Here is a 12,655-nt window from a genome sequence, read left to right as displayed (position 1 = left end):
TCATCTCCAGTCTTGTTTCTGGCCCTGTCCCTTAGATGGACCTCAGATTCACATTATAGGGGGTCCTTTTTCCTGGATGAACCCTAGACTTGTTTGGGATATGATAATCCTATCCTACTTCAGGTTCTCTGTGTCACATCTCTGTGCCTGTTCTGTTTCCTGATCCAGCTCCAACTTGCTTGTGCCATGTCTCCGCCCTGTGTGACCTTGTCATGTCCCTCTGTGTCTTAGGTCCATGTTTTCATCTTAGCTCATGACATGTTCTTGCCCTAGCTCTCACCCTAGTGACTAGACACCTGGTGTCACCCCAAAGTATCCCTAAGAGGACTCTTCTCCATCCTGGGCCCACAGAAGCAAGAGAATTTCACAAGGAGTACAGCTCTGAAGCCAAATGTTTACAAGGTGAGAGATCACACCTTGATGGGAGGAGAAGCTGTGGTCAAGGCCCTCAGTACCCTAGTAGCCCTATAAATACCCTGGCCAGCCTCTGCTGTGGCCTCCACCCACACACTCCCCCGCCACAAATCCGTGTGCACTTAGGCCTGGGCATCCAGACATCACCTGAGCTGTGCTGCAGGTGTTTCCTGGTGTCCTGATGTAGGTCGCTCTTCCTGCACATCCCATGAACTGACCTTGGCACAAGTTGTGTAATCCCAGCCTCTACCCTGCTGTATCTGGGATACAGCTGTGCTGGATCCAGCCACTGATATGTGTCTGTTCCCTTTCAGAGACTAAATAGCAGTGAGGTTCCACCAAGAGTCTGATCACTAGAAAAATCCATGGTGATGTGGTAAATGCAAGTTACGCTGAAATGACCAATGCATGGATCGGGTCTGCGTCAGTGGGGTACAGCTGGGTTCAGGTGTGGCTGCAGTGTAGCTCAGGTGGGAGGCATGAGCTTTGGCTTAAACGCAGCTCACCAGAAAAGGAGCAGGGAGCTCCTTCTGAGATGTCTCAGCAGAGCAGAAGCAGTTTCTGACTTTCCTTGCAAGTTTTTATCAGACCTTGTTTGAGCAACCAGCTGCACACCCTGAAAGGAAGAGAACAGGTACTGTCCCCTCCAGACTTCAAGGGGTTGAATTACAGGTCTATCTAGACCCCAGGTCTTTTCCTGCTGCCCAGGATTTGAGGAAGATATTTTCTGTAGTGGAAATCCTTATTTGAAGCACCTTAGTTGCCTGACAACATCTGTTAGGTTAAATTTGACCTGGACAGCTCTTTGTATTTCACAGGAACCCAGCTGACTCATCAATTTACATTTTCCTACCCTGCAGCAAATCCCAGATGGTTCATCTCAGTTTAAAACTCATTATGAACTTCTTCTGCATCCTCATCCCAATGCTCATTCTATCTCTCAGGCTCCAGCAGACCCCCCCTAGTATTCCACCTTGGAAAGAAATTATTTTCATCACCTGCCCCCTAAGCTGGCAGACAAAGGAGGAGCTGCCCTGCAATCCCAAATGTTTACTGAACTGCACATCTCTCCTCTGAGCACAGCTGTTGTCCTATCTGCCAGGGTCAAGGAGGTCGTGAGGGGAACTCTTAGCAGTATCTTACAAAGCCCAGTCGTTCCAACCCTACTGTAGAAAAAGACATGGCTTTCTCCCAGCCCAGCTCGCAGTTCAGGTGGCATCTCAGGCTATGTAGCAAAGTGTAGATGCACAGAAGTCCTATTTCTGGCTTCTTCTCAAAATTTCTTTCTTGCTCCTCAAAGGCAGAGATTGTGCCTCTGATGAACTCCTGTCTTTCAGAGCAGTTTCAGCGTGACTTCAGGTAATGTTTGTACTTCTCAGTATGCATCCAGCTGACTCAATAGCTAACATGTGCCAGTGTAAGTGGAAAAAAAAACCCCTGTGATCAGTAAAGCTGCCAGATGTGTAGCTTTATCTGCTGTGATCCATATGTATAATTTTGACTTTCCCATTGAATGGCACATTGCCAATGTGTGCATAGGCTGGGAGATGTGCAGCTGTGGTGTAAGCACCATCCACAGCAGCCCATTTTTGTGAGACGGGCTGTTACTTCAGGTGCAACTCTGCCTCTCTGCTCTGACTTAGTGTGATGACTCAAGTACAAAGCCAATCTGTTCAAACCCGCAACTTCTGACTGATGCAGCAGGATTTGTTTTCCCTTTTCTCTCCATCCCTTCCATCTTGTTCATGACAAGGGTAAAGATGGAGAAGGTACTGATTTATAATGGGAAACCACCAAGAGTCTTTGTTGTTTCAGGAAAATGCTCAGTTTTCAGTAATCAAAAAAGAAAATACTCTGGAAAATGAGAAAAATTTAGGAATCCTATCAGCTCTAGAATTTGATCTTTGTAGCCAGTCTAAGCATTCACTCAAAGTCTGTTACTGGACAAAGAAGCAGATCAGCTCTGTGGGTTTCTAATGGGGAATTTGACATATTTCTGCATGATAAACTAGACAGTAGTTTTTTAGCTCAAGTATATTTATTCCTAAATGAATTAGTGGTTTATTTTCTATATTCACAACATACCTCAGGTTGCATGAGAAAAAAAACCCCAAAAAACAATGTACCTTGTTGCAAAAGTATCCTGTGGGATGTGATGAAGTGAGACATAAAAATGCTATTAAAATAAATTAATTAATTTTAAAAATAAACCCCTTCAGCATCTTTATAGTGGAGATTTAATAATCCACACTGCAAACATATGCTGAGCCAGGACTAAGAACCCATTCATACTGCATTTTGAGTTTGGCTAGTGAGCAGTTATGGCACCTTCCTTATGCCATTTCACTTCCTTGCATCCTGGTTTCAAAGAAGGGACAAATTAGCCTTCCTTCATTTCATAAAGCACTTCCAGAGTTACACATCCAAATCTCCAGCACTAGGAATTGTGGCTGTATTCCAAACAAACATATCTCTTCTTGAACAGATGAAAGAGCTGGTATACTGTACCACACTCAAGCTATGAAACATTCATGATTACTTTGTTTTCTAAGAAATAAACCCAGAGATTTTATAAATCAGACACAATTAACATGCATGAGATAAAAAAGAGATATGGAAATATAAGCATTTATTGGTTATGTAAACATGCATTAAATTAATGTATAATGCTGAATGGCATGGATTTTAAAAATAAACACTATTTTTAAATAGTGCAATCAGGCAGCAGGGAAGTGAGATAAAGAAATGTTGCTGAAATTAAAGGTTTTAAGGTTTTCTGAACATCTTTAGTACCCCCAGCATTACTGAAACTGATATTCAGCAGCCTATCCTGCATTTTTATGAAGGATGCAGGGTTTTCCACCTGCAATTTTGTTTGAATATATAGCCTAGCATTGTGCTTACTGGAGAACTGATTGTTCTTTAGGGGCTCACATGAAATGAGCAGGTGTATTTTTCTGGCTCCTAATAGTCAAAAGTCCACAGCACAGTTATTATTTACCCAGTGAATAGCACACACCAGCCTTTTCACTCTGGATGCCAGCTACTAAACTTAGCCTTCTGGACTCTGATGCCAGCATAGCCAGTTTTGAACTCTACGGAGCTGGAAAAAGCTGTTTTCTGGAGGGATGCTGTTGGCAAACCTGTCTTCACAGTTTTTCTTAGTTCATCTGCAGGATAGTTCTCACCATTGTCATAAAGATGAGAGAATAAACTGCTATGTGATTCCTGAAACGTAAAGTGTTATGATTAGAAAAAGTGTTCTGAAATGCGCGATGGATATACAAACTGAGCTTGAAGCTCTGAAAATTTTCAGACAGGACTACTGGGCAGTCTGAAGAGGTTCAGGGTTACAGGGTTTATCACAGTAAAAGCCCCTCCTGACATTTGGTGAGGCCTCACGTTATCATCCCAGGGCTAGAACTGGAGGTCACCCCCTTAGTAGGTTCTTGGTGTGAGGATGGACACTTGATGTGTCTTTTACAGAATCATAGAAAAAAAGAAAAAATATTAGAAAAGACCTCTGAAATAACAGAGTCCAACCTAGAGCACCCCCATGTCAACTAGATCAGGCACTCAGTGCAGTCTGTGCAGTCTCTTCTTAAATACCTTCAGGAACAGTGACTCCACCACCTTCCTGGGCAGTCCATTCCAGTATCTAATAATCTCTTCCGTGAAGAAATTTTTCCTAATGCCCAACCTAAATCTCTCCTGGTGCTACTTAAAACTATGTCCTCTCATCTTGTCACTGGCTATCTGGGACAAAAGGCCGACCCCGACCTGGGTACAACTTCCTTTCAGGGAGCAGTAGAAATTGATAAGGTTCTCCCTTTTTTCTAGGTTAAACACCCCCGGTTCCCTCAGCTGCTCCTCGCAGAACGGGTGCTCCAGCCCCTTCACCAGCCTTGACGCGTCTCCAAAGCAATGCGTGAAACGCCAGAGGAGCCCTACTCCAGCTAAACGATAACACCGTGTACTTGGTGTGCTTGGATCTCCAGAAACAGTCACACTTCAGCCTTGACGTTTCTCAGGGATGATTCGGCACTCGGCTGGTTTCTCTCGGGAGGAGGGGGAAAAGCACCCCCGCTCAGCCAGGTCCTACCTGCAGCCCGTGTTTGGCGGGCAGCGCCGGCCTCCCGGGCCCCGTGGGCGGTGCTGGGGCGGTCCCTTCCCGCCCGGCCTCCTCCGGCCTCGCCGCTTCCCCCGCAGCTGCGGGCCCGGCTCCGCCATGGGCGCCGCTCGCCGCTCCCGGCTGGTGCCGCCGCTGCTGCTGCTGCTGCTGGCGCTGTGGGGGCCGCGCGTCTCGGCGGGGCTCCGCTCCCCTCAGCGGCGCTGGCCCGTGCCCTACAGGTGAGTGCTGAGGCAGGGCCGCCGCGGGCCCGACAGCGCTGCGCTGCTGCTGCTGCTACTGCTACTACTACTGCTACTGCTGCTGCTGCTGCTGCTGCTTCTTCTTCCTTGTGTACTAGACTAGAAAGGCCGTGGGAAGCTTCCCCTTTTTAATCTCGGCGTGCTGACCATTGACAAGGTGTTTGGCGTGTTTGGCTCGCCAAGGGAGCCGTAGTGCCGTCCCAGGCCGAGAGGTGCGTTTGATCTCAGCAGCGGGAGGGATTGGTGCCCCGGGAGTGACTGCCCGCCTTTAAACACGCTCCTTAAAGCCCGCAGAAAAGGTGGTGATGAGGAAATCGGGGTACGGTTTGTTTTGCTTTTTAAATTTAACTTTACGTCATGCTTCGTGACAAATGAAACGGCACAAAACCCCGTTCGCTGTTCCAGAGCGGCCTGAGATCCAGAATTCCTGATGGTGTCGGGGACAGCAGGAGAGACAGCACATTGTGGCGTGAAAATAGCGATAGATTTGTCTGTGCCGGGGAAATGAGCCCCTTCAGAAGAAGAGCTACTCTTGATTATTTTGTGCGGGGTTGCTGTTTGTAAAGGGAGTAGTTACCAATGTTTGACTGTAACTTAATAATACACACCTGAAATTTTGAGAGCCTGTTGTGCAATTCCCAGCAGTTAAACTTATGTCAGGTGATGCCTGAAGGAGCTGATCTTGCAGTCACGAGTTGTTGGGATTTTCCAGCAAGTGAAGTAGTTACAAGACTGGGTCTTGGGATGGTCAGATTTGGAGAACAATCCTGTTGGTGGGATATACTCAGAAATGTGGGGTTTTGATGTTTCTTAGGTAACATGCATGTACCTTCTTGTCACATGCAAGGTGCAGTGCAAGGGGTAATTGAAAATGTGTGCAAGCTAGAAACAGGACTTGAATGTGTGGTAGTCCTAAGTCTTTGTTTTCTGTGTGTTTTTTTCAAACATACTCATTTAGGGTTTGGGGATTGTTTTTCCCTTCTTTGTCTTTTCTTCCCCCCCACCCCCCCCAAAAAAATAAAGGCAGACAGACATGCTGGAGTTCCAAGTAAGCCTGGGGAAGAAGTCCCCAGGGAAAATCACTGATGCCTCAGTTGAGCTGCTGGCTTTAGTATTGCTCAAGAAGTCCTGTGTTCTTGAGTCATCTCATGGCTGGGGTATTTGTGTCAGTAGCCCTGGACAGCTGAATGTGTTAGACTCTCGGGCTAAGCAGACAAGTTCTGGACAAGCTGTGCATGCTAATTCCTTGGTAACAGGAATATAGGAGCCTTAAGTAAGATACAGTGAGTGACCCTAAAGAGGTCACTTCCCTAAGAGGAAGAAGACCTGTTGCAGTGGGTTGACCTGGATGGATGCCAAGTGCCCACCAACATCATTCCATCACTCCCCTCTACAAGTAGATGGGGGAAAGAAAATACAGCAAAAATTTCATGAGCTGAGGTAGGACAGAGAGAGGTCACTCATCAAATACCATCAGAGGCAAAACAGACTCAACTTTGGGATATTGACTGAATTTGTTACTAATAAAATCGGAGCAGAATAATGAGATGTGAAATAAATCTTAAAAACACCTTTGCCCCACCCCTCTCTCCTTCCCAGGTTCTCCCTCCTCCCGTAGCGGTGCAGGGAGATGGGGAATGGTGGTCACGGTCATTTAAACAGATGCTGTTCCTGCTGCTGCTCAGGGGAGAGGAGTCCTTCCCCTACTCCACTGTGGGCTCCCTTCCACAGGAAACAGTTTAACATGAACTTCTCCCACAGGCAACAGTTCTTCATGAAATGCTACAGCATGGGTCACTCTTCCCTGCAGTTCTTCAGGCACAGCCTGCTCCAACATGGATCCTCCAGAGGGTCACAAGTCCTACCAGGAAGCCTGCTCCAGCCTGAGCTCCTCTCTTCATAGGTCTACAGCCTGCTCCATGGGTTCAAAGCGTTCTTTAAGGCATCCACCTGCCCAGTGTGCGTTTGTTCCATGGGCTGCAGGGGAATCTCAGCTCCAGCACCTGGAGCAGCTCCTGCTTCTTTGCTGACCTTGGTGTCTTCAGGGCTGTGCCTCTCACATATTCTAACCCTGCTCTTGTCTGGCCACAATTACATGGTCCGGGGAAAAAAAAAAAAAATTCTTGGAGAGAAGTGGAAAAAGCTGTTTATTTAACAGAAATTGAGTAATATTAAATAATAAAACCTCTTGCTGTTCAATGGGATGGCAAGTCTAGGAAGAAAAGTCCTTTTCATGTGGTGTAGCTCGGTTCGCTCAGGTCCTTATCAGTCCCTCCGGCGCTGGAAAGTGCCGAGGCCCAGGCCCCGGTGGGCCACAGGCGTGAGCTCCCGGGGTTTGGCTGGGTGTTCAGTCCAGAGCAGGCTTGCACAGATCCAAGAGAAAAAAAGGAGGGAAAAAAAACCAAAGGTCCAGGGAACTCTTCTGCCTCAGCTAGCTAGAACTAACTAAAAGCCAGAGAGAAGCTCTGTCCCGCTGTCTGTCCGTGCTGCAGACACCACAGTCCAGGAGCGGGATGTGTGGGAGTGATGTTTTTCCTTAACACAAACTGCGCGCTTCTTCTTCCCCCTCTCTTGCTCTCAAAGCCAGTCTTAAAGGTGCAGAACTTAATATATAACATAAACCAGACTGGGGATACCAGTATCATAAAGTCACCCCAGGACACATGGGGAAAGCTTCTGGCAGCTTCTCACAGAAGCCACCTCTGTAGCCACCCTGTTTCCGAAACTTGGCCACATACACATGTCAAAAATGTTCTTTGCTGTTCATATACAGTGTGGTAAGGAAGTGGATTGGGCCTTCAGTTTTGTTTTTGAGATTTAATAGGAATGAAATGGGAACAATGATCCCATCTACGGTATCTAAATTAGCATAGAGGGATTAATTATTTTTCTGATCTTGGCAATAGTGTAGAGTCAAAATAGCTGCATCTGGGGACCTCTTACTATAGAATAGCAAGAACAAAGTCAATCCCTGTGTAAATAAATTGCCAGGAGAATGTTTTTGAGGCAGATCTCAAACTATCCTTTACCCAGCATCTGTGTCTCTGATCTTATGTCACCCTTTGTAATCCACATTATTTCCACTCCTTCACAATCAGTACAACATGACTTGCATTTGTGAGCCTTAAGTTCTGAAATGCTGTTTTTGCAGATGAGCACCCCAGCAGCTTTATGAACCTGTGTACTCCATGTTGCAGTGTCTGGGTCACACAGTCTGTCTTTGGGGGTGCTGGACACGTAAGCTGTCCCCCTCAGGAAGCCATGGCAGTTACTCCAGCAGCAAAGCTGTGCTTGTCATTCTGTGTGCTTCTCTTTCTCAACACAGGCGCTTTGATTACCGTCCAAAAGCTGATCCTTACTGCCAAGCTCGTTACACCTTCTGTCCCACTGGCTCTGCCATTCCAGTTATGAAAGAAGAGGATATCATTGAAGTGTATCGATTACAGGCTCCAGTATGGGAATTCAAGTATGGGGACCTACTAGGACATCTGGTAAGGTGATGTTTTTAACAAAGTTATAGTGACAAATTCAGCTGAGTTTAACAGCAGGTATCAAGAATGGGAGCTGTAAGGTTGGGGTATGCTCGTATGCATGAATATTAGAGCACGCAAGCTAGGCTACCTGTAGGGAGGATACTTAAAGAGCACCAAGTTTCTAACAAAATGTACAGAATTTAGCTCAGCTAAAGACAAGAGCATGAAACCCATCATTGGTGGGTTTGAACATGTTCCCCCATGTAGCTGCATAATGAGTGCTTTGTATACGTACACCATTATGTCTTGGATGTCTCTTCTTCTGTGCTATCACCGCATCAAGAAAATACTTTTATTTGTCCCCTTATATCAGATAGAATAGTTGCTTAGTGTCTTAATATTTCTCCTGTTAAAAATTCACATATTTGTTTGGACATTGGTATCTGTCAGGAGCAGACAGCCAGCTGGTTGGAACAGTGGATCATGAGGACTTGGTTGCTTTTTTACAGCTCTTTCTTGAGTGTTATGATCAGTATGGAGTTGAAGTTTGCATTCATGGAGTCATGCAAATATGAAGTCTCAGCTTTAGTAATATTTATAGTTATAGCAGTAGCAAAATTAAAAACATGATTCAAAGCATGATTCCTAAGTAATAAATGCTAGTGAATCAAAACAAAGCACAAAAAGTCAAAAATTGAAATAGATACAAATATTGTTATCTCAGTTGTTAACTAAGTTTGGATTTATGTTTTTACTATACAGCTTTTAAATGAAGTATTTATCTCATTAGTTTTATGGCTTTCATTAGCAAGATCTGGTTTTAATAACTTCAATAACTTTAATAATATTAATACCTTAATAGCTCTTTATTTCTCTCATACCCCCATGAAGTTAAGGATTTAAAAGCCAGCTTGAGTCTTGATGATGAGCTCCCACTGAGTATCTGCCTTCAAGTGACAGAATTTACAATGGATAGACACCCACTAGCATGATGCTCTGATAAAAGTATGTGTGTCATGCAGTCTGGTGTATTGTGCTTCAGTGTTGCTGAATCCAAGATGTTATAGGAGCTCCCTCCCCTCTTCTCACCCTGTTACAGAACAGCTCCTGAGCATCTTACCTTCTGTACAGGTCAAGCTGAAGTTGTTGTGAAATCAAAGTTTTGGTGATTTGGTTCTTTTTTTCTTGGGGTTTTTTTAATTTTCCAGAAAATTATGCATGATGCTGTGGGTTTCAAGAGCTCTCTAACAGGCAAAAACTACACAATGGAGTGGTATGAGCTCTTCCAACTTGGGAACTGCACATTTCCACATCTGCGGCCTGGCATGGATGCACCATTCTGGTGTAACCAGGGAGCTGCCTGCTTTTATGAAGGAATAGATGATGCACACTGGAAGGCAAATGGAACTTTAGTTCTTGTGACCACAATATCAGGTAAATTTTATAGATGCTTTGGATAATGTTAATACAAAATAGAGTCAGCCTTGTCTTTTGTAAAGCAGTATCTTTTCATTTATGTTCTGTAGACTATTTGCAGTGTTAGTCAATGATGCTAATTTTAAACACTCTCTTGAATACAGGAAGTGGTGTGAGGCTGCTGCCTTTTGAACAATTCACACTGGAGAGTTGTTAAGTGAGAGTTGTTTGGTGTTGCTGTACAAAAACACGAGTCTCTTGAGTGTAAAAATAGCAAAACAGCTTATACAGAGTCACTATGGACTCTTTTCACATAGCTTCACCAAAACAAAATCTTCTATTGTGAAGTAGCAGATGACTGCTGAGATAGAAAAACTGTTGAAAACATGTTCATTACTGAGCAAACAAGTATGGTATATTTAGAAACAGTCTCAAAGATATAAAAATATTAATCTCTATTTCTGTCTCTCTCATTATGTGTCCTAAAAACCATGAAAATGTCCCCAGTAATAGGTCTCTGTCATATGTTGTAGAACAAACCTAGGCCTTACACCTCAAAATACATAGGTGATCACCATAAGAGTCTCCTGGAATATATTCATCACTGCAATCTTGAAATAAAAAGGTCATCCAAATAAATCTGATTGATTACTCTAGCAATAGAGTGAATGACTTACAAAAAAAGTTCACTGAGGACTTGGAGAGTTACAGTTTGTGTGACCAAAACCACTTCGTTTCTGAAGTTGGTGTAGTGTGCAGGACATAGCGGAGTCAGCTTACAGCTCATGTGATGTGGCACTTTGTGTGTGCCCGCTTCCACCCTTAGCAGCTTTACTGGCCTCAGTCTCTGCATAATCCATCCAGTGCTGCTAAGAAATTCTAGGCAGTTCTTTAAACAAGGCAGTAAAGTGGAGCTGCTTTCCTGTGAGTTTGTAGTTCGTGACTGAAGTATTTGATGCCTGATATGGTTGGATTCTTATGTATGAGTAGCAATTTAAAATTTTTCATACTGCTGGGGAACTTGTCATGCATCCTCTCTGTGAATTATTTGATGCCCAAGAAAGGTGAGGCTACACTGGTGCCTCATGGAGGCATTGTTATAGTCCTCCTCACCTCTCTCACTTTCCATTTCCATGAAACTTTTAAGGGAATAGGATCTCTGAGAGTTTTCAGTTGTCTGAATTTCACAATAGCTTTCAGATTTCTAGTCAAGGAGGGTGAGTGGATGCAAGCACAGATGAACAGCATCATGAGCTGAACTTGCTCCCTTCAGAGAGCTGGAAAAGGCATCCCATCTTAGTGGTCTTACATCCCACCCATAATTTGTCTCAATTCAGCTTTGCCAGCTGTGGAGTTGCTAAATCAACAGGGTGTCTCAGTCTGCGTCTCTTTTGTGAAGACATGAAAATTTCTGCTCTGAATTTTTGAATTTAATTAAAACTTGAAGTGCAGAAATGTCTGTTGGTCTGGTGAGCATTTTGTCAGCATCTCTTGTAGACTGTACTACCTCTGCCATGTTTGTCTGCATGGATAAAGCAAAATGAGAAGTGTCACAATTCTCTGATGTTTGAATGTTCTGGCCTAGTAGCAGGAAAAGGATCAGAGAAAGGAATTACAGTTTCAATAAGCTGCATGTAAACGTAGTTTATTCAGTGGGTTATCCCTTGCCCCTCCAGCCTAAGCCTTGTCTCTGTATGGTGAGGTAGTGCAGGTAAACTTTTTCAGGGGGGCAGGTGAACCTTGAAATAGATGGAAAATATTTTGAATCCTGCATTTGTTAGCTCATCTCTGCAATACTTATTTTCATCCCTTACAGGAACCATGTTTAATGAAATGGCACAATGGGTAAAATACGACAATGAGACTGGCATTTACTACGAGACCTGGACAGTTCAAGCAAGTCCTGACAAAAGGTCAACAGTGTGGTTTGACTCATATGAGTGCTCCAAGTTTATACTGAGAACCTACCAGAAGCTAGCTGACTTAGGAGCTGTATTTAAGAAGATACAAACAAACTATACAAGCATAATTTTATTCAGTGGAGAACCTATTTATCTGGGGAATGAAACATCTATTTTTGGACCAGGAGGAAACAAGACACTGGCAGCAGCTATACGTGACTTTTACAATCCGTTTAAACCTCATCAGAGTGTCAGAGAGTTTATTGTGGATCTTTTCAAAATAATTGATCATGTCATCTTGAATCATCAGTTTTACCTCTTCTACAACTTGGAATACTGGTTTTTACCTATGAAGTCCCCTTATCTCAAAATAATTTATGAAGAGGTCCCTTTGCCTGTTGGACACAAAGCATCCTTTGGTGTATGACTGCCTAATGAAGAACAAAACTTGCCTTTATGGCAGAATATTCTTAAGGATTTTGGAGTGCTACCATGATGGTGTTAAAGGGTTGTATGTTTCACTGCTGACTAAAACATTGTGTTGGGAAGGCTTTGCTGTACCAGGTGAAAAACTCTGCATTTGTTTTCGTACTACCTATGTAACACATTCATGAATGCTTCAGCATCGCTGACCTGGCCAGCTTCTGTGTAAGCATGGCCCCTGCTGCATGAAGGGAGACTGCAGTGGCTCCTCTGGCTGAGCTCTGCAGTGCCAGAGGGGGAATGGGGAGGCAGCTGCCTGCTCTGGGCTCAGGTGCTCTCCACATGCATGGCCACTGGCAGCAGATAGCAGCTGGCCACCAAGAGAGATGGGACACAAGTTACAAGGACTAACTCGCTCAACATGAGTGTCTTGATGTGCCCAGTTCCTTCAACATGTGCCTTACACTGATGTTCCTGTAGTTCTTTGGTTTGTACAGCTGGGACCTGTGAACTATTCTCTGGTATTCTGGGGCAGTGAATGTACAGGAGGATGGCATGGTTGATGCTTTTTTACCACTTCGTTTCCTTCAATTGCACTGTAAACACAATACAGGTGGTTCTTCTTCAGTTTCATGTGTGTTCTGTGGTACAGATAAA

General features: G+C 44.3%; 1 protein-coding gene across 2 annotated transcripts; it reads left to right on the top strand.

Annotated features, from left to right (window-relative positions):
- The first annotated feature begins 932 nt into the window (after positions 1-932).
- Positions 933-12,625, top strand: CLN5 (CLN5 lysosomal BMP synthase). Of its 2 annotated transcripts, XM_088051950.1 has the most exons (5): positions 933-1,048; positions 4,255-4,764; positions 8,111-8,276; positions 9,467-9,692; positions 11,491-12,625. In XM_088051950.1, exons 2-5 carry the CDS (start codon positions 4,448-4,450, stop codon positions 12,000-12,002), a joined length of 1,221 nt encoding a protein of 406 aa, XP_087908076.1. In that variant the 5' UTR covers positions 933-1,048; positions 4,255-4,447; the 3' UTR covers positions 12,003-12,625. The 2 variants fall into 2 exon arrangements, with proteins under 2 accessions (XP_087908076.1, XP_005516850.1); XM_005516793.3 differs by lacking the exon at positions 933-1,048 and having other exon boundaries at positions 3,009-4,764.
- Positions 12,626-12,655: the final 30 nt, after the last annotated feature.

Source organism: Pseudopodoces humilis, chromosome 2, assembly GCF_049639895.1.
Source record: "Pseudopodoces humilis isolate 2021_Gansu_Grassland_sample_001 chromosome 2, ASM4963989v1, whole genome shotgun sequence".
Classification (NCBI taxonomy): Eukaryota; Metazoa; Chordata; class Aves; order Passeriformes; family Paridae; genus Pseudopodoces; species Pseudopodoces humilis.
Note: the sequence above shows the minus strand (reverse complement) of the source record. Positions and strands in the feature narration are given on the sequence as shown.

What these genes read in the sequence shown, in the direction of transcription:
- CLN5 (XM_088051950.1), top strand. Translation starts at nt 4,448, where the DNA reads ATGATTCGGCACTCGGCTGGTTTCTCTCGGGAGGAGGGGGAAAAGCAC. An exon ending in GGGACCTACTAGGACATCTG is followed by an intron (nt 8,277 to 9,466) that starts GTAAGGTGATGT and finishes TTAATTTTCCAG; the next exon opens with AAAATTATGCATGATGCTGT. An exon ending in TCTTGTGACCACAATATCAG is followed by an intron (nt 9,693 to 11,490) that starts GTAAATTTTATA and finishes CATCCCTTACAG; the next exon opens with GAACCATGTTTAATGAAATG.